This window comes from Gobius niger (assembly GCF_951799975.1).
Source record: "Gobius niger genome assembly, chromosome: 7".
NCBI classification, from domain to species: Eukaryota; Metazoa; Chordata; class Actinopteri; order Gobiiformes; family Gobiidae; genus Gobius; species Gobius niger.
The window spans coordinates 28,624,333-28,650,832 of NC_136858.1; the positions used below are offsets into that span (position 1 = coordinate 28,624,333).

At 43.0% G+C, this 26,500-nt stretch overlaps 1 protein-coding gene across 1 annotated transcript; it reads left to right on the plus strand.

The window, feature by feature from the left end:
- Positions 1-11,364: 11,364 nt before the first annotated feature.
- LOC306965092 (plasma membrane calcium-transporting ATPase 2-like) lies at positions 11,365-26,085 on the plus strand (the record flags this gene model as incomplete). The annotated part of the gene is made up of 19 exons (XM_079559336.1): positions 11,365-11,560; positions 11,939-12,136; positions 12,930-13,187; positions 14,117-14,239; positions 14,598-14,735; positions 15,413-15,550; positions 16,316-16,530; positions 17,197-17,439; positions 17,575-17,816; positions 17,978-18,215; positions 18,439-18,618; positions 19,256-19,343; positions 19,571-19,677; positions 19,758-19,949; positions 20,147-20,360; positions 20,755-20,966; positions 24,994-25,101; positions 25,181-25,369; positions 25,792-26,085. The coding sequence occupies 19 exons, from the start codon at positions 11,365-11,367 to the stop codon at positions 26,083-26,085; spliced, it is 3,573 nt and encodes a 1,190-aa protein (XP_079415462.1).
- Between the last annotated feature and the right edge of the window lie 415 nt (positions 26,086-26,500).

The following is a 26,500-nucleotide window of genomic DNA, read 5'->3' on the forward strand; positions in this document are numbered from 1 at the left end:
GCCCCGCTGTACGGACAGGACTGGGTCATGAATGATACTGGCTCATCCACAGCAGATGTACAGATACTAATCCCACTGCTCTCACTGAAGACATGGACAAAGTTTTGCCTTTCATTTTTCACAACATTTCTGTGAGTCTGCTTCAGTGTAAAGGGGGGCTACTGTGTTGTTGTAGGTCTGTTGAAAGAGTTTTATGGGCAATGAATATGTTATCATAGCATTTTATAATTGCCGTTTCGTCTCTGCCCGATGCCAGTCTCTGACCCTAAACCTGCATGACAGCGCCATCTGCTGTTCACCTGTTGTTGTTTTTCCCCTTTACCGTAATTTGAGGACGTTTTGGTCGATTGTGTGTGTTTTTTGAGGGCAATTCCTAAAGATGCAGATATGAAGTCCTTCATGGACACGTAGCAACCCAAGAAATAGTTTGTGATAGGATTAAAAGAAAATAAAGTAATCGTTTGATGACGTCAAACAAATGAGTCCATTAATGTTCCCGTAATTGTCGCCGGGTGCGGTGGCGCGCGCCTGTAATCCAAGCTGCTGGGAGGCCGAGACTGGGGGATTGTTTGAGCTCAGGAGCTCTGAGCTGCAGCGGACTATGTCGATCGGGTGTCCGCACTAAATTCGGTATCGATATGGTGCTCCTGGGGGAGCTCGGGAATACCAGGTCGCCTAAGGAGGGGTGCACCGGCCCAGGTCGGAGACGGAGCAGGCCAAAACTCCCGTACCGCTCAGTAGTGGGATCGCGCCCGAGAGTAGAGCCTGCAGTGCAGCCTGACCAAACAAGACACAGTCTTTTTAAAAAGTAATTGCCAATATTAAGGGGGAACAAATTATGATGTTGAAATGGGGCCTGACTTTGCACAAATATTGCACAAAGTAGCTAAACTCAAAATCTAGGTTTGGGATGAACCACCAGGGTTAAGCATCATCAGTGGAGAGCCGATTGTTTTCCTTAGACAACACATGGGGTGCAAAGCCTTCTTGTGCGGCTCACACTCAAACATCACTGCGCACAAATCTTTTTTTAATTTTTTTAATTGAATTCACTGAGATCCAAATTGACCTAATTGAATTAAGGACTAAGCCTAAATGAACACAAGAGGGAGACATAGGCCAACAAAAAACACATTTGTGAAAACTACTCAATAAACAATGGTTATGACTAAATCAACTGAGAATGTTTTTGAATACGGTGGAAACAATTCATGAACAAATTATAATAGTTTATTTGTTCGGTTCCAGCTTCATAAATGTTTGAAAAGAAATAAAGTGTGTGCATCCAAGTTTTAGTAAATGTGATGTGACTTCAAATAATATGCATTTAACATAACAAAATGTATGTACTCTGGCTTACACTGGAGCTGGGATTCTCAAACATACCTGTCCACCACCAATGTCGCTATTTATACTTCACATTTCATGTACTCTGGTGTATTTTCACTAAGATAGACTGGGGAAGGCACAAACTGAGGAAGCGTATTGAATCTGTATCAAACCTGGGGGAGGGCATCGGGGTTTGAGATCCTCTGGGTCCCCTCCTGACCCCCCCAGCACTGCCGCTGCCTGTAATGAAATGACCTCTGCAGGAGGCCTTTTGTTTATCCCAACATCCCTGTGACTCGTCAAACAAACCCCCACCTTGTATGGACTGCTGTAACTTTCAGTGTTTCTCTCATGGAAGCCACTCCCTCTGTGGAATATATAGTGATAATGCTTTGTGTTTAGTCATCCTGGACAAACCTATTGATTATTTACTCATTAAACTCATGTGGTATGTAGATTAGGCCGCCCTTATGACCAATGTCCAGGCTGAGCAGTGAAAATATCTGAGTGATGTCATTGAGTGGGTTCTGTCTCTAAGGGAAAATAACATTGTATGAGAAATTTAAATGTAATGCTAGTTTGAATTGAATTGAATGCTTTTTAAACTCTTAACCATCACCCGAACAGAACTTCACCCAAATCTTAAAGCTTCATGAACAAAGCATCAAAATAGTGATAAAAACCAGGGTGAAAACACAACAAAAAGCCGACAAAAGAGCGTCAAAAAACATGCCGGAAAAGCAACAATTCCAAAGTATAAACGTGTAGAAAATGCAGTGGTTTCAGGTTTAGAGGTTCCAGCCTAATCTCATGCAAACAGACTCAGCTCCACAGCCTTTGTCCTCATGACCCCCGCCTGAAACACCTCCTGAGTGAATTAACATGAGAGCATGACACTCCTCATCCCTGTGGCCTTTGTTTCTCCCTCCTCTATTGTAACAGGACGTCTGGCCTGAAGACCCTAATCTGCTTTTCTGATAAAACTCGTCAAACCAGCCTCGACACTGATTCAAATGTCCTTTATTCCAGTGTGATGCTTGGTCTGTTTAAGTGACACTAAAATATAAAGTTGCTATAGTTCTTAATCAAATTCATGCAGTGTCATCTACAGAGCACAGTAACAAATTATTTATTCAAATTATTAAAGATTACTGCTTACAATACATTACACAATACTGGTCAAAAGTTTGGAAACACTTTTTATGCATCGGCTTTTCTTTATTTCCAACATGATTTACTTTATGTGATTCTCATTGAAGACATTGAACTATGAATGAACACATGGGGTTGTGTAGGAAACAACAAAAGGGTGAAATAACTCAAAATTATGACGACATCGTGAAGCTCAGTGAGAAAATGTCAAACATGCAAAGCAAAAGGAGCGAATCTATTTCTACTTGTTCTGTTTAAAACATAATGTGTTCATTCATAAATGCCTTCAGTGAGAATCTAAAAAGGAAATGGTCTTGCCTGACCGGCAGTGTGTTGTAAATGGACTTTGTGCTTTGCAAACAGTATTCTGCACTTCTACATTTCTTAGCATTTTACATCAGGTTTAGCCACAGAGGCCATTATGCTCTTCTTCATATTTACATAATTCAAAGATTGTTCTTAAAGGAACAGGCACCGTTTTTTCCACACTGAGATGTTCTTACCCGAGCTTAGACGAGTTCATACGTACCTGCCCGTGGAAGAGCGTGGAAGCTTCCAACTTCACCCCCGTTTGAAGCTATAGGAATATACTGGGAGAGGCCAAATGCTAACTACATCTTTGGTCGTTTTGCGTGACTGAGGGCACACACAAAGACCAGACAGGTGCCCATCCACTCGTCTAAGCTCAGGTAAGAACATGTCTCAGTGAAAATGGTGGCCTCTTCTTTGTCAGTGTAAAACCTTTATTATTTAGTCAAACATCCCAATGTCACTGTTCTACTAAAGGCAAGGAGTCCATGTGTTTGAAAAGGTCTCTCCTTTAACTGAGACACTGATCTCAATGGACAAACCTGTATAAGAAAGAAAGAAAGAAAGAAAGAAAGAAAGAAAGAAAGAAAGAAAGAAAGAAAGAAAGAAAGAAAGAAAGAAAGAAAGAAAGAAAGAAAGAAAGAAAGAAAGAAAGAAAGAAAGAAAGAAATCACTTTATTAGTCACTGTGCAAGTGTACAATAGTAATCAGAGGTGGGTAGAGAAGCCAAAATATTTACTCAAGTAAGACTAACGTTGCTTTCAAATTGTTTTACTCAAGTACAAGTAAAAAGTTGTGACCCAATTTCAGTGCTGCGAGTAACTGAGTAACTAACATAATATAAAATAATGCGGAAATTGAGATATTTCATAGAAAATTCCAATAAAATGGAACAAAATAAAGAAAAAACGAAAGAATTCTAAAGATCAAGGAGCACACGACGAAATGAAGCAGTGAAATATTTACTCACAGTGGAAAAAGAGTGAGAAACAGATACTCAAGTACATGTACTTTTTTCCAAGAAGCCTTTAAATTGTGAAAAAGCCAAACTGGAGAGAATGTGGTCGGTCCAGGTGGAGGTTAAAGGGTTAAATCTAAAGTTTGAGTCCCTTAGGTTTGGTTTATTCTGTCTCTACTTCTAACTATACTAAACTATACTACTACAGATCATGTGACAAAACAGCTCCAGCTTCAGAGCAGCCATTCCCAACTCTGCGGAAGAACAAAGCCCAGCTGCATCTCGACACTTCAGACATTATCATTGAAATGCAGTTGGTCCCCGGCTGCTCAGACCTGTTTGACCAGGGGGGGCGGGTCTGTCTCCTATAAGTTGGACCTCAGATTTTCCAGTAAGAGCAGAGCAGAGATGGCAGAGAGAGCTCTGAGTCGGCACGCTCTGACCTGTCCAGTCTGCTTGGAGACCTACAAGGACCCGAGTACCCTCCAGTGCGGCCACAGCTACTGCCTGGACTGCATCAGCACCGTGTGGGACAACTCCAGCACCTTCAGATGTCCTCAGTGCCTGCATGCATACGCAGAGAGGCCGGCCCTGGTCAGGAGCTCAGTGTTGGCCAATGTGGTGGAGGAGCTGATCGCGACAGGGCTCACAGCGCCCCCCACTGGCCTCTACTACGCCGGTCCCGAAGACGTGAGCTGCGACGCGTGCACCGGGAGGAGGCTGAAGGCCGTCCGGTCCTGCCTGCAGTGTGTGGCCTCGTACTGTGAATCCCACCTGCAGCCTCACCGGGACGTGGCCGTGCTCAGGCGCCACCACCTGACCGCGCCCTCCCGCAGACTCCGGGAGAAGCTCTGCCCCGAGCACAGCGAGGAGAGGCGCTTCTTCTGCCGCACGGACCTGGAGATGATCTGCGCGCTCTGCCTCGTGGGCCAGCACAAGGGCCACGACGCGGCGACCTGCGAGGCGGAGAGGGCGCAGAGGAAGGCGCAGCTCGTGGCCAAGAAAGCGCAGCTGCGCCGGGACCTGGTGAATAAAGAGACGGAGCTGAACTCGCTCAGACGGAGGGAGCAGGACCTCATCCAGAACGTGCAGGCTCTGGGGCAGCGCTGCGTGGGCTTCATCATGGAGGGCGTCTTTCTGAGGGAGGAGAGACGCCTGGAGGAGGTGCAGCTTCAGGCAGTGCAGAAGCGGCTGGAGAAGGTGAGGCGGGACGTGGCGGAGTTAAAGAGGAGCGTGGCTCAGGTGGGCGCACTGTTACTCACAGCGGACCAGGAGCACTTTCTGATGCTCTGCCCCCCCGCAGAGGAGCCGGAGCCCAGGGGCCAGAGAGGGGGCGTTGAGGCCGTGACCAGAGCCATGTCCGGCCTGAAGGACAGACTGACTCACTTCTTCAGTGGGATCCTCGAGGTCGATCCCAACGCCATAGAAGACTTCCTCAGACACGCGTACAACATGAGCACTCACGACGACGGGGACGAGGGCAGTGTGTTCAGAGGGACCGCTTTGTAATGAGGCTATGTGGAGATATTTCACTTATTTTGTTTAGAACCTTGGTATTTACCCAAGTCTCAAAGGTCGACAGGCCAGAGTTACACCTCATTTGAAAGCTAAGACCTACAAACTGGGTTATTTCCCCTTGCATTTTTGCGTTTTTTGACATTTTTTGTTGTTGAGTTTGTGACCTTTTTTTTTGTGGTCACTTTTTGGTGCTTTTTTGCTACATTTTTCTTCTTGATTTTGCCATTTTGAGGTTTGGGTTCAGCCAGACTGGAGTAAATGAGGTTAAGAGATTAAGAATGGCATTTGACCTCGACACTAAACTTTGTACAGTTTGATACGAGCTGAAGGACTCAATGTCGCCTCTGTTTGTGAACTTATGCTTTTTGTCAATAAATCTGCTCTGGACACAATCTGCTTCTCTCGGGGAGTTTTTGTTACTATTAAACATTTTTAGGGAATTATTATGTTTTAATAAAAGCATTTTTTAAAGATGTAATTTCTCATTATAATGGAGAAGAATTACATTTGTAAGATGGCCTTAAAGAAAGGAAAAAGGCCAGAAAGAAAGATGTAAATACTCACTTTCAGAGTAAAACGGCCTGTTGTTATTTGTCCAAAACAAAAAGAGGCTGAGAGGAAAAACACTATAGGCTCACTGTGCTCTGTTAATATTTTTTTTTGGTGGTTGACCCTAGAACATCCGAGCAAATACATTTATGTGATTTTCATTATGATGGTTTATCTGAGTGTCCTGGGTCTCTGAGCTTCAGCTTTGTCTTTGACATCTTTGACGGCCTGGGGGTTTTCCTCCAAAACACACACAGGCCCATGTTTAAGTTATTTTCACCCAGTGATAGTGATAGAAGGGTTAATGTAATCAGGCAATCCTGTTCCCTTTCGAGGTTTACATTCAGGACGGCCACAGCCAGGGGCGGACTGGGACTGAAAAACAGCCCTCTGACCAGCCTGGCCCAAATTAGCGTAAATGTGCACATAACTGAGCGCATTTTCTCCAGTTTGGCTTTACCCAAATCTAAAAGCTTCTCGACTGGAGAGCAACAGTGTAACGCCTCATTTGGAAGCTGAGACCTACAAAAGTGATCGTAGCTTTTTGTCGAGTCGCCGCATTTTCTTGTCATGTTGTTTTTTCATTACTTTTTTGTGGCTTTTTGTCACATTTCTTCTATAATTTTTTGTTGTGTTTGTGTCATGCTTTTGTGGCCTTTTCGTTGCTTTTTCCGTTGCTTTGTTGTCGTGTTTTTGTTGACTTTTCATCACATTTTTTGTCACTTTTTTTGTTGCTTTTCCGGCACATTTTTGTTTTCTTTTCATCCTCTTTTTTTTCTCGCTATTTTGATGCTTTTCTTTTTAGCTTTTAGATTTGGGTAAAGCTCGGTTGAGACGGGACTGGTGGCCCTAGAGCCAGTGGCCCCTCTGTGCTCTTCCAGAATGGACATATGGCCAGTCCGCCCCTGGCCACAGCTTTGCTCCTGTGTCTCTGGCCTCACAGTCAGTGAGAAACACACAGTTATTTTAGTCAGCTCCTCATTTATACCCATTCAAAACATGGCATATTTAGTTTCTCTCTGTCCTGCGGCTGTTTGTGCCAAGAACACTAAAAATCTTTGATAATGAGCCAGTCTCTGACATTAGCAGCCAATGAAAACTGGAGCTGCAGCCATGACGTCGCCTCAAACTAGTCCAAACTAACAATATCTGACCCTCATCCTGACAAACTAACAAACTAACCCCAACCTTCAGGACAGTGGAGTTTACAAACAGGGTCTTTCAGGCGTTCAGTGCAAATCTGACCAGTCACGAGGCCTTTACCATCCAGGGGAAAAAGAAAAAAAATGCTTCAACTTTGACAAACTGCATGTGACGTTCATCTGCAAATAAATAAAACGCTCAGATGCTCCATGGTAATTTACTTTGATATGAAATACAAAGTGAAACGGCTTCAGTGTCTTATTTATTAAAATATTGACATCGGGATAATTAACATCAGCTTCATGTTACTTACACAATCTGTTAATAACCAAGTAAACTCCACGTACAGTACAAGGGCCTCACTGTGGTAAACTAGAGTTGATTTGTTTTTATTATATCACAACAATTACACAATTTCCTAAAATCACATGAGGATATAAAGTGCATTAATGCTGCAAACTACTTTGTTGTAAGATCCTTTATGAACTTTTTATCATTGTCAGTAACACAAGACGTAGAAGTTCACATTTGGGATTATTTTGGGTTCATACGTCACTTGCTTAGATTTGGATTAATCCGAGTTTGGGTGTAGGTGCAGGGCGGGGCGACAGGGTGACATGGCAATAAATACAATGTGTATAGTAAATAGATGTTTTCCATTATTGATCTCCACGGTGAGGAGCTGAGGCATCTGTTTCCGATGTCTCCTGAACGCCTCGCATTGAAACGAGGCCCCGGGAAAACCCAGGACACAGTGAAGGGACCATGTCTCTGAGCTGGTCTTTTCTCCAGTTCCGCTTCACCCAAATCTAAACACTTTTTGTCTGGAGAGCAACAGTGTAATACCTCATTCGAAAGCTAAGCCGTGTTTTTGTCACTTTTTTGCAGATTTTGTTGCTATTTTGTGACTTTTTTTGTCTCTTTTGGTCTCATTTTTCTGCATTTTCATCCTCTCTATTGTGATGCTTTTTTATTCTTTTACATTTCGGTGAAGCCAAGCTGGAGAAAATGTGCTCGGTTCGGGCGGGAGTTCAGATATTCAAGCACAAACACCTGCTTTTTTCTCTGCCCACTCCTCCTCCCATTGGCTCGGCCGGTCTGCTCTGAATGAATGACAGAAGATTAAACCAATCACAGTCAAGTGTGAACTCTCAGAAGAAAACCCAAGTAGCTTCAGTCACGTCTTTAAGCAACAAGGCTACTACTTTACATGCATAGTGAGAAGTTGTTTTTGTTTTTTGCCACATCACCCACAATCCCCTTTGTTCCAAGACTTGGTTTGAGCTGGTTTAGTCCTGTATTAGTCCTCAGTTGGTCCACCAGGTGCTTCACACAGCCTCTAAAAAATGGCATCTTTCCATTTCCCGACTCTCAACTACACCCACCACAAAGGTACCATCAGTCCAACTCTTCGTCTTTGCACTTTCAATAACTACAATAAAATGTAAAGCCTGTTTCTTTAGTGTCAGCGCTGAATCCTGATGACGATGTATTACAGAATGAAGAAAACTAGCACCAGTCCTGTAGCGATGTAACAGAGGAGGTGGCGATTGTCCCGGCTCGAGCGGACCATGGTGGAAAAGCGCTTCACGCTCCCGGTCAGCAGACCAGTGGCGCTCATGAAGTTTGAGTCCTGGAAAGACAAAAACATTTAGCCTAAGACAGAGCGACTGCAGAGCCGTGGGAAGATATTTTAGTTAGGGGGCGGTGAGGGACAAAATTTACCCCCAAAATACTTTTTCTGTGCATAAATCCTATTTATTAACCTCTTAACTCCCGCCTGAACCGAGAGCATTTTCTCCAGTTCAGCATTACCCAAATCCTGTAGGCCAGTGTAACACCTCATTTGAAAGACCTACAAAACTAAATGGATCTTTTTCCTCACATCAGATTTTTTTCATCACTTTTTTTGTTGGGCAGTCGTCTCATTTTTGTCAAATTTTCGTCACTTTTTTGTCACTTTTTCCTCAAATTATTAGCATTTTTTGTCAAATTTTTCTCACTTTTTCCCCCCCTCACTTTTTCGTCCATTTTTTGTCACTTTATCTTCAAATTTGTCTCACTTTTTTGTAAAATGTTTGTAATTTTTTGTCACTTTTTCGTCAAATTATTCGCATTTTTTGGTCAAATTCTTATCACTTTTTCGTACTTTTTTTCCTCACTTTTTCATCCAATTTTTCTTACTTTTTTGTAAATTTTTTGTCACTTTTTCGTCCATTTTTTCTCAATTTTTCGTCATATTTTTCTCACTTTTTAGTAAATATGTTGTCATTTTTTGTACATTTTTTGTCACTTTTTCGTCAAATTATTCGCATTTTTTGTCAAATTCTTATAACTTTTTCGTCCTTTTCCCCCCCCGCAATTTTTCATCAAATTTTTCTCACTTTTTTGTCAAATTTTTCTCACTTTTTTGTCAATGTTTTCTCACTTTTTTTCACATTTTCATCCTTGTTTTCGTCTCAGTTTTGTTGCTATTTTCACACCTTTTTTCCAGAAGCTTTTGGATTGGGGTAAAGCTGGAGAAAATGTGCTCGGTTCAGGTGGGAGTTAAGGGGTTAATATTGCCTGCAGTTCACAAACTATCCACCAGGGGGTGCTGCAGCGCCCTCAGCACCCTGGTTTCCCACGGCCTTGAGCGACTGTGATCTTTAAGGTGTTGAATAATTTACTTGACAAGCCTGTAGCTGTGACAATAATATAACAAACCCCAAACAAGCGCGCGAGCCACCTACCGGCCTCTACGGGGATTCCCAGTCCCTGCGCAGGGGTAACGTCTCCGAGTGGCCTAAGCGATTTTACATTTGGACAAATATTGATATTCAGTTAAGTTATGAGGGGTTTGGAAGGTAAGCCGGGAGGTTATTAGATGCGTTAATCGAATTTACAATTACTTGGAAAGGACGATAACTATAGAAAATAATTGTCTTGGGCAAAGTGCTAACAGGTCGGTAGCAGTTGCATCCAACGATCGATTCCTGTGAGTTAGTCTCTCTTTACATACATAGATATCACTGAAAATGTATTTTTTCGGGCACAGTTCTGTGCGCGTGTAAAATGTGGTCTGAATATGAGTTTAACCGTCAAACGGGCGAAACTCTCTTTACCGTCTCCGCCCGTTGATATAGTAAACGTTAACTTCTTAACCCCCGCCTAAACCGAGCATATTTTCTCCAGTTTGGCTTTACCCAAATCTAAAAGCTTCTTGAAACAAATGAAACAACAAAAAAGTGACAAAGATGTGATTAAAACCCATGGGGAAAAACAGTTAAGGCGGGGGTTAAGAGGTTAAATCACACCGAGTAACTGATGGTTTGTGTGATGGTCAGTTTTGAGTTAGTTAATTGAAGTAACTCTCTATGTTGAGACAGTGCCCTTGTGTATTGCTAGAATACCATAACATTATGTGGTTTACTAGAGCTTAAACTAGTTAATTTTATTAAATGGTCGTGAATGAAAGCAGTTGACGCAACGTCAACGGCCCACACCGAACGGGGATTCCCGGCCAACTGCGCAAGGGTTCAATCGTCTCCGGTTTTTTACTTTTCAGACCCTTCTTCATATTCAGGTTAAGTTAAGTTGTGAGGTGTTATAAGGAAGATCGGTAAGTTACATGTCGATTTCACAATGATTTGGAATTGAAGCATTTATAAATGTTTGAGAAGTCTAGCTAGTTTTGTCAGTTTAAACCGGTTAAACCACATCTAATATGCCAAGTTGTTTGACTTTTAATAATTTTTTTGTAAAACATAACAAAACCTTTCAAAAAGTGTTATGAGTACAGTAGGCTACAACGGATGCTAACACTGTCATCTCCACTGGTTGTCATGGTAAATGTATCCAACATGCAGAGTGATGACTTTATTTTTAACATTAATGCCTGGACTTCGGTGTCCGTTAACTAAGCTCCTTCAGATCACCGGTTTGCGATGTTTGGTGTATGGCAAAAACGAAACCTTCAAGATTACATAATTCCGTCACACACACATCCCCGCTCTGCTCTTTGGCCTGGAGATGTCACTGAAATGGGGAGGAAGGAGTTCTTATACTTGGAGCTCTATAAATAACCACCTACTAAGGGGATTACCAACTTCAGCGCTAGGGTTCACTTTATATATATTGTTGCACTGGATCATTGTATCAACAGTTGGAGAAGTTAAAATTAGTACTTAACTTATTACTGCGTGTGCACCACTAAAAACTTAGTACCCAACCATAACGGATCAAGCATCAAAACAGGTTGTACTGTACTAAAACAACATTATGTATTTGTTAAAACTAAAAGATGATTTAATATGTGAGGATATTGGTTTTGTAGACACAATCAATGGTTCCTTGTCCTGTTGTTGATTCTTTGCAGATCAGCGACTACTTTGTTCAGAAAGAATGAGAAAAGGACAGAAGTAAAGATGTCCAGGAACAGTGGCAGTGTGCCGGCCATGAACCATAAGTCCTCACGGCGTAAAACGAAGCGCAGCTTCTGCCGTATGGAGGAGCTGAGCACCCTCATGGACCTCAGAGGCATCGAGGGCAAAGAGGAAATTGATCGGCTCTACGGGGGTGTGGCTGGGCTGCTTGGCAGGCTGCGAACATCAGCCACAGAAGGTAACTCACTCACTCAAAACATGGAAACATTGGTATAGCTGTCTTTTATAATCTTGAATGTATTGTTTTTGTGAGTCTTGTCTGTATATATATATATATATATATATATATATATATATATATATATATATATATATATATATATATATATATATATATATATATATATATATATATATGTATATATGTCTTTTTATGCTATGGACTTAGAGTCTGAATAAAGAATGATGATCTCTTCTTCAACAGTACATATTCAAAACTTTGAAGCGCTCTCAAATCTTTGCATGGTTGAATTATGTTAATCCATGTGACGAATAAATCTGAATAGTGCAGGTTTTTGTAAATCTAGCTCTGACTATGTTGTGTTTTGTGTGACAGGGCTAAATGGAAACGTGGAGGACATAGAACGTAGGAAGCGGAGGTTTGGCTCAAACATCATTCCTCCAAAGAAGCCAAAGTCATTCCTACGACTGATATTTGAAGCACTGCAGGATGTCACGCTTATTATCCTGGAGGTGGCAGCTTTAATCTCCTTAGGCCTGTCATTTTACAAGCCAACCGGATCTGAGCGTCCAAGTAAGTTTATATACATTATGATTATCTAACACAGGGGTGTCAAACTCATTTTGGGTCGCGGGCCGAAATTCAGCTCCCATGGCGGGTCGCGGGCCGCATGTAATACAGAGAAAATGTTTCCAATAAATGAATAATAATAAGCTGTGAATTGATCAAAGCCCCAACTTAACTGTAGCTTCATTAATAACAACGGCTCACACTTGTATTGCACTTTACAAGCCTGTGTCACAAGTTCCTGAAAGTGCAGTAGTCATTATTCATTCACTTGGTGGTGGTAAACTGTTATTGAAGCCACAGCTGCCCTGGGGTAGACTGTCCATTTACCACATGGCTATATAATGTGTTGTTCATATCCTGAGCTCTTACTATGTCAGTGCCCTCTGCTGGACACTTGTGGAACTCTATCCTTTTTTTTTTTATTTAATGCCCCCTAGTGGCTAGAATGAGCATTCTGGTTATTCTTAAAAAAATCATAACTCCGCACAGGAATGGGCTAGAGACTTACTTTTTTTTTGACATACTCTGGAATTTATGCTCTACAGGGCAGGGGCCGGATTAAATCATGTCGCGGGCCGGATCAGGCCCGCGGGCCGTATGTTTGACACCCCTGATCTAACATCAGAGGTGGTAAGAGTAAAAATGAGTATCTTCTACACTTTCAACTTTCCCAACTTAGACTGGGAGACCCAGATTTGACAGATCCAGGTGGTTATTACATGATACATCGTATCACCACCTTGTGGATTAAAAGCCTCCTGTCACTTGTACTGAAACGTGGCTCTGGTGTGTGCAGGTTGTGGCACAGCGGCGGGCGGCGTGCATGACGAGGGAGAATCAGAGACCGGCTGGATCGAGGGCACAGCCATCCTTCTGTCTGTGGTCTGCGTGGTGCTGGTGACCGCGTTTAATGACTGGAGCAAAGAGAAGCAGTTCAGGGGTCTCCAGAGCCGCATTGAGAAGGACCAGACGTTCACAGTGCTCCGTGCGGGACAAATTGAGGCCATCAATACATCCGAGATCGTGGTCGGAGACATCCTCCAGATCAAATATGGTGAAAAATTACGCTGAACACATCTTTACATGATTGAGGAACATGTGCAAAAATGGATCAGCATCGGAGTAATTTACACATTTTCTACTGATTTTTTTCATCAGACTTGGGGCCCTAAATCTAACACACAATTTTAAAGGTGCATTATTTAAGTGTATTTCCGCAAAAGGAAGTGCCTATTAGTGTGTCTTTGACCTTTCAGTAACTCAGCGGCTGTATGAGTGGTGAGCATGGCGCCTTTACTCTCCACCATAGTGGCCTCTAGGACGCTCCAGTTGTTTTTTAGGCTTTCTGCTGATAGAACCGTCTCCATGGTTATGCATTTAGAAAACTGACCAGAAACCCAAAAAACAATGTCTTGATAAGTAAACCTTAAAGGGGCTAGATGCAAGTTGGTCATTTCATGCTCACTACTGCCACCTCAGGTCTTATGCGTAACTGCAGCGTCTATATTAAGCTCGTGATAATCAAAGTAGGGATTGCAATCACGATTAAATCTCGATTTATTGCAGAGTCCTAGTGATTAGGTTATAATAATACATTTTATTCAAAAGCACCTTTCTAAACACCCAAGGACACAGTACAGTGGAATCATAGAAACAATAAAAACAGGAGCAACAGAATAAAACAGAGGACGGCAGTGAAAAGGTGCGTAACTGAGTGGTGTAGGACGGTTAGGTGGGTTTTGAGTCTGGATTTGAAGAGTGGCAGGAAGTCTATTTTACCAAGGTCTGGGGGAAAGAGTTGGGGAGCAGAGAGGCTGAATGCTCTGTGCCCACAGGGATGAGTTTGGCCGGTGGGGCAGCGAACAGAAATAGGTCACATTTATAGTTTTTTTTTTCTCTATCAAACAGAACTCTAGAATATATCAGTCCACGTCGATCTCCTTTTGTTGGTGTTTGAGTGATTTGGTTGTGTCCTTTGTGTAGGGGACATGCTTCCGACTGATGGCGTCTTGATCCAGGGGAATGACCTGAAGATCGATGAAAGCTCTTTAACCGGAGAGTGCGACCACGTGAAGAAGAACGAAAATGACCCCATGATTCTTTCAGGTGAGTCTTATTTATCAAATAAGAAAACTCCCCTCGGATATCCTATTTTCGGTTTGCTTGCCAATAGCTCTCTCTTAAACATTTTGAAAATGTTTGTTTGATGTAAGCAAGCTGATCCATTTTCTTTGTTTTTGGACCCAGACAATTATTTAGTCCGACAGTTTCTACTCTGAACGCTCTCCTACCTTCTTTATTCACTCAGACTCACTCTACAGGTACATTTGCTTTGGGTTAGTGCTGTGTTAATTCAAGGTGCCATTAAATACGATCATCAGAGGTTAGATTGGTTGAGGTCTATAATTAACACAGACAACAGAAGCCAATTGGGGAGAACTGAATGTTTACTTATTTCCCTCAGGCACTCATGTTATGGAGGGTTCAGGAAAGATGGTTGTGACGGCGCTTGGAGTGAGCTCTCAGGCTGGGAAGATCTTCATGCTGCTTGGAGCTGAGGAGGAGGACCAGCCGAAGAAGAAGACCGTGAAGGACATGACAAGTGAGCGCATTTTACTCCGTTTACACAGTTACCACAATCACTACACTTCATAACGTAAGAATGAACAGCAACTTGAACAGGTCTATTAGAGCCATTTTGCAGAACTTTCTAAGCTTTTGGTATGGCACGGTGGCTCAGCGGTTAGTGCTTGTGCCTCACAGATCGAAGGTCCCGGGTTCGATTCCCACCTGGACGGGGCCTTTCTGTGTGGTTAGTGGTAGGTTATAAAAAACATGTGCAATAGGTTAATCCTCCAGCCAGGTGTTTCTGACCACCAGCCTGGCCCCACATCATGGAGATGGTCCCCGAGCGCCGGCCCATGCTGGCAGCTCACTGCTCCTACAGGTCGCCCCATGTGACACTGAGGATGGGTCAAATGCAGAGAACTCATTTCTCTACAGAGATTAATGCAGTATTAAATTATTATTATTATTTTTTGTTGATGCTTTACAACAGCAACTAAATAGTCATGAAACATGTGAGTGATAATGATCAGCTAGACCAACAGTGTGTTATCACAAGAAATCATCAGGAGAAGGAAATATCTTAAGTTTTCTATCAGGTTATATTTTCTTGATTTCTTATGATAATGATCTTGTATGTGAAGCAGTGATATGAAGCTAATGCTATAGAGGATATTTGAATGAACTGCTTGTGTTTGTGCTTGTGGCATGCAGATAAACAGGAAGAAGGTGCTTCTATGGAAATGCAGCCCAAAGCTGGAGATGTGGAGAAGAAAATCCACTTCAACAAAAAGGAGAAGTCTGTGCTGCAGGGAAAGCTGACCCACCTGGCTGTGCAGATCGGCAAAGCAGGTACTGCACCAGGTTTACACACACATGAATGGTTTCTCTGTGGTCGACACAGCACATTACTCAAAGAGCCCTTTGCAGGACTTGTGATTGGCTAATACGGATGTTTTATAGATTAGCTCAATTTGTTCTAACCTAGAACAGTGTGGTCTTTTACAGCAGTGGTTTTCAGCTGGTAGGCTCACATGACCCACCATGATCCTCGGATGACAAGAAGAGACCTAAATAAGAATTGAATAAATGAGTACACTAAATGAGCTCATGAAGATGAAGTTATGATAAAAACAACTCCTATCATTCATGTTAGAATAATCTTTTGTCTCTATACTTATTTACTAGAAAAATTCCCTAGGAAAAGCCCCTGCCCCGACTTTCTGAAAATGGTTCAAAGAGACACTTTTTGGACCCAACTAGGAATGGGACGATAATTAAATTGTGATTAACGATATTATCCCAATAATTGCCTATGGTTAAAAAACATCACTTAAAGTGCAGAAATGATGGAAATTAGGTATTGAAATATTCATCTTTATTGTCTTAATTTCTTTCCCTCATAAAGTAAGCTCACACGGAGGAAATAGTAATGAATTGAATTACTCATTACTGGGAAATCAAACGCAGTTACTAATGCTGTTATTTATAAACGCTGTCATTACCAACACTGGTCCCAACCCACCTGCTGAGAATGACTGTTTTACAGGTACTAGTGCCCCTTTAACGATTGGAAATGAAGGAATCCATCAGCGATATTTCTCCTTTGTGTTTCAGGCCTTCTCATGTCAGTGCTGACTGTGAAGATCCTCATTATTCGGTTCGCCATCAGCACATTTGCTGTTGAGAAAGTTCCCTGGAACGACGCCTGCGCCCCCTTCTACGTCCAGTTCTTGGTCAAGTTCTTCATCATCGGAGTGACTGTGCTGGTGGTGGCTGTGCCGGAGGGGCTGCCTTTAGCTGTGACCATCTCCCTGGCCTACTCCGTCAAGGTCTGTGACCACTCCAGAGCTTTGAAATTACAACACAATATTTACAGAGGGACATGGAGGGCCATTAAAGATTATTCATATGAAGATTTGCTCTGTGGGATAATGGAAGCTGTCACCAAATTCTAATAACCATTCCAACATTCCTGACTTTTTAGATGTTTAGGTATTTGTTTCATAAATACTTACTGTCATACATACCCCTGTCCCCGTCTGAGGGGAATGTGATTATTCTGCCATCTTTAAAGCAGATTTGTTTTATTGCAAAGTAAGTTCTACTGCGTCTAATGTGTTGTTCAAGCCCCTGATACACAACAGTGATTTAAGTCAGCTGGTCAAACCTGAGGCCATGTGTTTTTGGGTGTTATTGGTGGAGTAAATGCACCAGTGATCTCGTAGCTGCTCTCACTCTGCCCTGGAGGCTCCTACGGCAGGATGCAGTGCTGGCACAGGACCACACAGAGATAGATGCTTTTTGTTCGAAGGGGCTCATGATGGGGTGGCACTCAAACTGATGTCCTCTTGAGACTGGTGATGTGGTGTTTGTCCGTAGAGTTTCTCGGTGATGCGCACATCCAGGAACTTTGTGCTGGTCCCTTTCCCGCTGCAGCAATTTATGGTCATGTCTATAGTTTTTGAGTCGTGATTGTTTTATTTTTGTGATTCCAGAAAATGATGAAGGACAACAACCTGGTGAGACACTTGGATGCCTGTGAGACGATGGGGAACGCCACATCCATTTGCTCGGACAAAACAGGAACACTGACAATGAATCGTATGGCTGTGGTGCAGTGCTACTGTGCGGGACATTACCACCTAAAGCTCCCGTCCCCAGACTTCTTCCCCACACACACTGTGGACCTGCTCTTGAAGGGCATTGCCGTCAACTGTGCCTACACCACAGATATTATGGTATGCCACAATCCACAGGAGGATTCAGACATTGACTTTATTAAATTACATTGCGACAGCGGTTTTGATAGCAGCTTTTAAAGTAAAAAGATTTAAAGTGAACCATAACATGTGAACGCCGTCATGTCTCCACAGCCTCCAGAGAAAGAGGGAGGGCTGCCTCGACAAGTAGGAAACAAAACTGAGTGTGCTCTTTTGGGATTCGCCACCAACCTGCACCGCGATTATGACGCCATCCGCCGGCAGTTCCCCGAAGAGTCCCTTTACAAAGTCTACACTTTTAACTCCGTCAGAAAGTCAATGAGCACCGTGCTCCGGAACGAAGACGGCAGCTACACCATGTTCAGCAAAGGAGCATCGGAAATCGTGCTAAAGAAGTGTGTTGTTCTGCTCTGTCCAATGCAGTGGTGTATCAAAGATAATTCTATACTATATTAGAACTTTGACTGCTCTGACTGTGGTTCTTTTGTGGCTTTTTATTTTGTAATCTTATCTTATTACTTTCTATTGGAGCTGATGGATTGGTCGTCCTGTGCAGGTGCTGTAAGATTGTGTCGTCTGGGGGAGAGGTGAAGGCCTTCCGTCAGGCCGACAGGAAGCGAGTGGTGAACAGCGTGATTGAGCCCATGGCGTCAGAGGGCCTCAGGACCATCTGTTTGGCCTATAAGGATTTCCCCGCCTCAGCAGGCGAGCCGGACTGGGACAATGAGGGTCAGATTCTGTCTGATCTTACCTGCCTCTGCATCGTAGGCATCGAGGACCCTGTACGACCAGAGGTACAGCTCATGTCATCGAATGTCAACATTTACACTTCAGTCCTATTAGTGACCTAATCAAACACCTGCATTGGCTTTTAAAGGATACAGATTTAAGAATATACCACATACTTTTTTCAATTTTGTATTCTTTGTACACAAAACTCTACCTTTTTTATTCCGTCGTCCACCTGTGTATTTTTCACACACTGTAGAGATCATTTCCCTCTGCCCGTCTCTTCAGGTTCCTGAGGCCATCAGGAAGTGCCAAAGGGCTGGAATCACCGTCCGTATGGTCACAGGCGACAACATCAGCACCGCTCGGGCCATTGCCACCAAATGTGGCATCTTAAACCCAGGAGACGACTTCCTGTGTATGGAGGGAAAAGAATTCAACCGGCAAATCAAAAACGAAGAAGGCGAGGTCAGAGCAGAAAAACTCCGACACACACCATGGATTACATGTTTACTCCAGTCACTTCTTCATGTGGTTTAGTATTGATCTTATCCACAATTAGAGAATGTTTTGTTAATGGACATATTTAAATGAAACCTTGAAAGAAACATTTCAACTGGATATTTTTACATAGTTGCCCGACGTTTCGAGAGTCATCCAACTCTCTTCTTCAAAGGGACGTTCAAATGTTTTAACAAAATTCAAATGTATTTAACCTTCAATATTGTATCTACCTGGATGAGATCAATCTACAACACCTGTGTGCTTGGAGTGTCACAAAACCCAATCAAACATCTGATGGGACTTAACATCTGTGGCCCTTGGATGACTCTCGAAACATCAGGCAACAATGTAAAATGTACAGTGGAAATATTTTTCTCTCTCAAAAACAACTATAAACTTTCTTGTATATTTGACCCATCAGGCCTCAAAACCAAATCAGGACTAAACCATGTCAAAGATGGACCTGAACTGGGTGTAAACATCAATGAAGCATAATTTAATTTATCTTTAAAATATAAAAGTCTCAAATGTCAGATGAATAAACCCAAATGGGTCCACGGTTTGAGAAGAACACTGATGCCATGTTGTTGTTTTCCCACAGATCGAACAGGAACGAATCGACAAGATTTGGCCCAAACTGCGCGTCCTGGCTCGGTCCTCGCCCACAGACAAACACACTTTGGTGAAGGGTGAGTCTGCACTGGCTCCTGTGGCTGTGGGACAAGCTCACAGCAATCTCCAGTGACGCATGTGTGAAGCATTAGTTTGAATATGAAGTGTAGAAAAAACATGAACTCAAAGGTGCTTGAAGAGCCGTAGGTTTTATGATGTTGATGTTTTTATATATTTTGTCAATATTCCTCTGTTTTGTCAAATTCTTCTTCATGTTTGTCCATAAACACTTTTATTTTGACAGGGATCATTGACAGCAAAGCACTGGAGCAGCGGCAGGTCGTGGCTGTAACCGGAGACGGCACCAACGACGGCCCTGCGCTCAAAAAGGCAGATGTCGGCTTTGCCATGGTAACAGCTTTCAACCATTAAATCGATATTTTAAACACATAATTGTGTACAGAACTTTCTAGAGTGTTTGTTTTGCTCAGGGCATCGCGGGCACTGACGTGGCGAAGGAGGCGTCCGACATCATCCTGACGGACGACAACTTCAGCAGCATCGTCAAAGCCGTGATGTGGGGCAGGAACGTGTACGACTCCATCTCCAAGTTCCTCCAGTTCCAGCTGACGGTCAACGTGGTGGCGGTGATCGTGGCCTTCACTGGAGCCTGCATCACCCAGGTCCGCACACGTCATCATCATCCTCAGAAACACACCAACAACAATTCACGTTTTACTGAAAAATATCAAATGTAGCTTTTTCCGCCGCTGGAATCCTTTGTTTAACCGTTTGATGATCCCGCTCCTCCTTCAGACCCCCAGTCCGAGCCCTGACCCCTGACCTTAGGGGTCATAAATGTTGTTATGCGTTGTCTCAGGATTCACCACTGAAGGCCGTGCAGATGCTGTGGGTGAATCTGATCATGGACACTTTTGCATCGCTGGCTCTGGCCACGGAGCCGCCCACCGAGTCTCTGCTGCTACGGAAACCATACGGGCGCAACAAACCGCTCATCTCCCGCACCATGATGAAGAACATCTTAGGACACGCCATCTTCCAGCTCGCCATCATCTTCATGCTGCTCTTCGCAGGTCAGTGACTGAAAAATCTCAACAATCACTATTTTAGTCACGTCAGACGTATCACAATATTCTACTGAAGGCGGCGAAAAACTGACCATTGTCCAGATTACGACATGAATGAGGCCTGCAAGGACTAATCAGCTATTCAAATAACTGACAAATTATAACTGGTTATAGCTAATAGTTATCTATATCTGCTATATCTGAAAGAAGAAGATTGTTTTTAATATATATACAAATATTTTTTATCAAAATTCATCAATATCTTAAATCTTCCAAGTGTAATGAAAAACAATGGTTAATGACTCGCTGTCTCATCTAAAACGTAAAACATGTGGCTAAATTGTTGAGGACGAGAAGCTTCGCAAACCTCTGCCTTAAACCATCGTGTTCCTTGTTTTAGGTGAGCACGTCTTCGACATTGACAGCGGCAGAGACGCTCCGCTCCATGCGCCGCCGTCAGTGCATTACACCATCGTCTTCAACGTCTTCGTCCTCATGCAGATCTTCAATGAGATCAACGCCCGAAAGATCCACGGGGAGAGGAACGTGTTCGAGGGCATCCACAAAAACCCCATTTTCTGCGGCGTCATCATGGGAACCCTCGTGGTTCAGGTGAAAAAACGCCGTGTTCGTTACTCGTTACTGATCAAATCCTTCTGTGTCTCAAACTCAGATTCTTTAGTTGCAGAAAAACCCTCTCTTTCCTCCTTTTCCATCAGTAATTTCTTTGTGAAAAATTCTAATTTATTCATAGTATTGGTTTGAATAGATTGATATTAGCTCTAAACTTTAGAGCTAATATCAATCTACTTTAGTGTCTAAAGTAAATGTCCTCCACATTTGTACTCCCATGTTCATGGCATGTCACTGTCGTCATGACAACAATAGCCAGCTCCAGAGAAACAGATCAATCGATTAGAATAGAATAGTTTGCAAGTTTCACGTGTGGACCCGGGGACTGACTTGACTAGGGCTGCAACTAACGATTATTTTGTAATCGATTAATCTATCGATTATTGTTACGATTAATCGCTTGGCTGTGAATGGGAAATTTTATTTTTTCTATTTTTTTATCACATTATAGCTTAAGTGGCGCTGTTTGAGGATGTGTTGATGGAGTGAACTAAAGGGAAATGTTTTTTGAAGGCTCTATAATCCGTGTACCGTTCGATCATTAGTTTTAGAAAAACTAATTATGTGGTTGTTTTATTGTATTTCCATTTTCTAAATTAAATTGGAAAGGCAAACAATTCTAAATAAAATATTGACCCACTTCTTTGCTATGCAGTGGAAACAAACACTGCTAAAACAACTTCCGTTATTTTGTTCACTACTGCTACGGTTTGATTTGCTACTGGAAATGATGAGTAACTTTTTCTCTGCCTCTCTCCCTCGCGCAAGAGGGAAACAAAAACAAACTTAAGCATAAGAGGTCGAGCTTCAACGCGGTCTCCTCTGTAACCGTTGTTTATTATGTCATTAGGACTTTTATTTCTCAAACTCGTTGCTGCTCACTTTGAGCGCCTCGTGGAGCTGCAGCAGCAGCAGCCGAGGTGACCGGGGCGGAGGAGGTGGTGGGCGGTGATGTCGCTTCGGAGGCGGACAAGAGCGGAGCTGAGCGAACAGGTGGAAGATGTGAGAGTCGGGGCTCCTGTAGCCACCTCACTCACGGACTCCACACGCCTTTTTCTCTCCCATGGCCCGGGAGAGCTGGTGCCGGGAGCGTTCGGGAGCTCTCTCTCTCTGTTTCCCCAGAGCCGCGCTCTAAAACCCTTTCCCGTCGTGCATTCCCAAACTGTCCCTCTGCCACTCCTCTATCCGTCCACCCCACTTCAGCAGTGACTTTTGTTTTGCAAAGTAATCATGCACAACTAAAGTGACGAAGAGGAATAAAAATATATATAATATCGCGTGTGTCCTCTCCTCCTGGCGCCTGCAGCTGCATTTCCCCGTGTTCGCACTGCTTTCCGCCGGCTTCAGTGTCGCTGCCACAGGACCAGGACCACACGACTCGCAAAAAATATCAAACATGTTTGAAAACCTTGTGACCGTGCGATTTTCACTCGTACGTCCGTCGTGAGCAGCTATTCGTGGCTCGTAGCCCCCTGTACACTGCACGACAGAGACGCACAGTGTCTGCCCAGCTTTTTAAGGTTGTTTTCCAAGCAGAATCTCCTCACGGATATTTCTGAGCAACCATTCCCTCCGTGGTAATATAAAGCATCTCTGATCTCTGCATGTGTTGCCCAATTTTTAAAAAGTATCTGCATAAAACTTTCCAAACAAGTGTAGGAGCTGAGGTCTCTCCTCACTTCCGGTGTCGCAAACAATAATAAAACGAAATAATAGTAACGTCATAATTTTGGGGGGAATTTAAAGGTCCTATATCATGCAAAATCGACTTTTTGGTGCTTTTAGCCATGTTGTTATGCTATTTCCTCATCAAAAACACCCCCAGAGTGGTTTGTGGCTTCATTCACGCAGCTCTCAGTAATCCTCCTGAATCCTGCTCTCTGAGCAGCTGCTCCTCCCTCTCCTGGTGAACGACTGAGTGTTCAGTTGTGTCGTAACAACGGAACGGAAGTGCTCGACGTCTGTAATGTAATGTCTTAATTCTATGCTTACGGCCGGATTTTAATTTGTAAAACAGCGTTTTCATTATTTTTGTCGTAAGAAAGAAACAAAGAGTAAAAAATAAATAAAAAATAAGGATGTGCCCGAAGTGCTTCCTGGTCAGCTGTGGCCAAAACAAACACATCGCGTCTGAACAGATCAGTCATGTTTGCGCTGCAGCTGTGACGATTGAGCTCGTTACCTACTCTGGACACCTGTTCTTCATTCTTAACTAACGATAATGTCACGGAGAAAAAGAAGCGCGTTTGGCTACGAGGACGAGGAGTTTATTCAACCTTTTTCAAGAAGAGGCCACTCGTCTAGCTGTTTTTTTCTCCGGGATTCAGCGACTATCAGCCAAAATATTGTTTTTCTGTGACTGTCTCTGATGGATGTTTGGTGAACCTTCGCCAGAACCAAAGTGGATTAACTTTTATAACCAACGCGAGTCCCACAATGTAAACAGCGATGGACCAGAGCGGTGAGTCAATCCAAACGCGGGTTAGCTTGTGTGTTAGCATATTAGCATGTGTGTTAGCCATTTATGAAGCTGTGTTGCAGATGTCAACTCCGTATAACTGCATCGTGAAGTGACTTCACTTATTGCTGTTTATTTATATTACGGTAAAGTTGTATGTGCGGAGAGAGGGGGCGGAGTTAACTGAATCGAAGCGTTGTGTCTTCCGGGTTCGAAAAATACCTCCAGAAAACACTTATATTTATCACAAAAATGAGTGCTCCATAATGGTAGAGGTACAATATATCATATAATAATAATAATAATAATAATAATACATTTTATTTGTATTGCACTTTACATATGAAGAACACATCTCAAAGTGCTACAATTTACACAAAAAAACAAACAGAGCAGAAACAGGCAGAACATATCAATAGTAAAAACACGAGGAATATTATCAGTTAAAAACACAAAATAACACACTAAGAATAAGCCGCACAAAATAAGTGGGTCTTAAGTTTACTTTTAAAAACCTCAATAGACTGTGGTGCCCTCAGATGGTTGGGGAGGGCATTCCACAGTCGAGGAGCAGCTGCCTGGAACGACCTATCTCCCATAGTGCGGAGCTTTGTCTTGGGGACCAGGAGTTGGTGGCTGTCAGAGGAGCGGAGCTGTCGGGTTGGTTTGTGGCTGTTGATGAGTTCTTTAAGGTACACTGGTGCGCTGCCGTGGACACACTGATAGGTCAGGAGGCAGATCTTGTACTCAATCCTGAACCTAACAGGAAGCCAGTGGAGTTTATGGAGGATGGGTGTGATGTGTTCAGACTTACGCACCCTCATCAGGATCCTGGCAGCGCAGTTCTGAATGTACTGCAATCTCTGCAGGCTCCTGCCAGGGATCCCGATGAGGAGTGCGTTGCAGTAGTCGAGCCTGGAGGAGACAAAGGCATGGACCAGCCTCTCTGCGTCGGGAAGGGAGAGGGAGGGGCGGAGTTTGGAGATGTTGCGGAGGTGAAAGAATGCAGTCTTACAGATATGTTGGATGTGGGTGTTGAATGATAGGTGGGGGTCAAATCGAACCCCCAGGTTTGTATAAATGCCTATACTTAACTTTGGAATGGCTAAAATAGCATGATATAGCTCCTTTAAAACAACTAGAGCCAAAACAAACTCATTGACATTGACGTATACAAGATTTCTTTTTTTTAATTCAAGTTTAGAAAGGGAAAAAAACAAATGAAAATGTTGTTTTTCTGATTTTATTTTGAAACGGAATAACTAATGATCGAAGGGTACACGGATTCTCTATTAATGAAATTTACAATGTACAAAACACGACAGACCCTAAATATAAAATCAAAGTAGGTTTTCATCAAAAATACTACATTTTTTATCTCATTTTTGCTCCATTTTAGTCTGTGTGAACCAGAAAACGATTAATCGATTACCAAAATAGTTGTCGACTATTTTAATAATCGATTAGTCGTCGATTAATCGATTAGTCGTTTCAGCCCTAGACTTGACAGTATTTGTTTGTGACTGTGGCGTCCTGTTGTTTGTGCAGGTCATTATTGTCCAGTTTGGAGGCAAACCGTTCAGCTGTGTCCCCCTCAGCCTCGACCAGTGGCTTTGGTGTGTGTTCTACGGCTTTGGCTCTCTGCTCTGGGGGCAGGTCTGTAACATTTAAACTGACATGGACATTCTGTGTCCAAGTGAAACTCTAACCCGCCTCTGCTCGGTGGCGCCCTCAGGTGGTGACCAGCGTGCCGACACGGATTCTGCCTTTCCTGAAGTCAGCAGGACAGAACACTCAGAGAGACGCCACTCCACACGACCAAACCGAGCTACAGAAAGACGACTTTGAGATTGACCACAGCAAGATGGAGCGGAAGAACAGCCGCGTTCTGTCGTGCCGCAGCGTGCGGCGCCTCAAGTCACAGGTCAGGACCCACATATTACACTACAACACACTACAGTCTAGGGCCGCATGGTTGCATTTCCTAAACAAGGCATAATATAAAAATATATTAGGCATTAATATTGCACTAAAAAGCATTACATTTTACTTGCCACCTTTAGATTGAACAGGAATAAATCCACAATGTGTATCAGCAGTTATGGAATTATGTATCTATTTATAGATTTATGTATTTGACTGTTAATGCTCAAGTATGCCTGACTACTCTACTTCTTAAATAAAGAAGTACCACATACACTACAATTCCAACATGACACAAAAGAGACATTCATTTGCAATATTCATCTTGACTGATGTTTACATTCCGATGGTACATGAAGAGAGCATTCAAGCTACGACACAAAATACAGCATCAGACTCTTTGTGCTTTATGCTTTATGTCAGATGCGGGTGGTGAATTCATTCAGGGACAACGTGTGTCCGTACGAGAGCCTGGAGTCGCCCAAGTCTCGCAGCTCCATCCACAACTTCCAGACGCATCAGGAGCTCGAGACCATCGACGAGGGGCCTTCCTCCAGAAGTTCCAATCCACCCAGTGCCCCGCCCAGCGGAACTCCCAGCAGCACTCCCACTGGGTGGGCTGACCGTGTAGAGGTCGACCCAGGACCAGCCCAAGCTCAAAGGAGGCCCTCAGTGGACATTACCTTGGAGCCCTCTGATCCCTTCAGCACCACCTGAGCTCTTCACCTTCTTCAGCCACTGTTTTTGAGTTCCAGTTGTAGAGACTTCAGTCAAAGAGTACACTGAGGAGCAGTTTGTTCTTTTTAATGTTTGACATGCTTTTACCTGTTATTTAGCTAACTGTAGTATGATCGAAGAGGATTTATGTTTGTTTATGTATGCTACAAAATTGCAAGTTTACTCACAGCTTTAAATGAATTCATTGTCAACATTTCTGTGTGATATTACATTATTACATTAAAGCAAGTTAAGAATATTATGATTACTGCCATTTGATTTATTTATCAGGCGGTTTAGTTGTCGTCTTGTATTTGGATTACAGTTGAAAAACTATTGTTGTTTCATATGACGCTGCAATTACAAAGCTGAAAAAACCATAAACCACGTCAAAACTATATAGCTGATTCTGCTG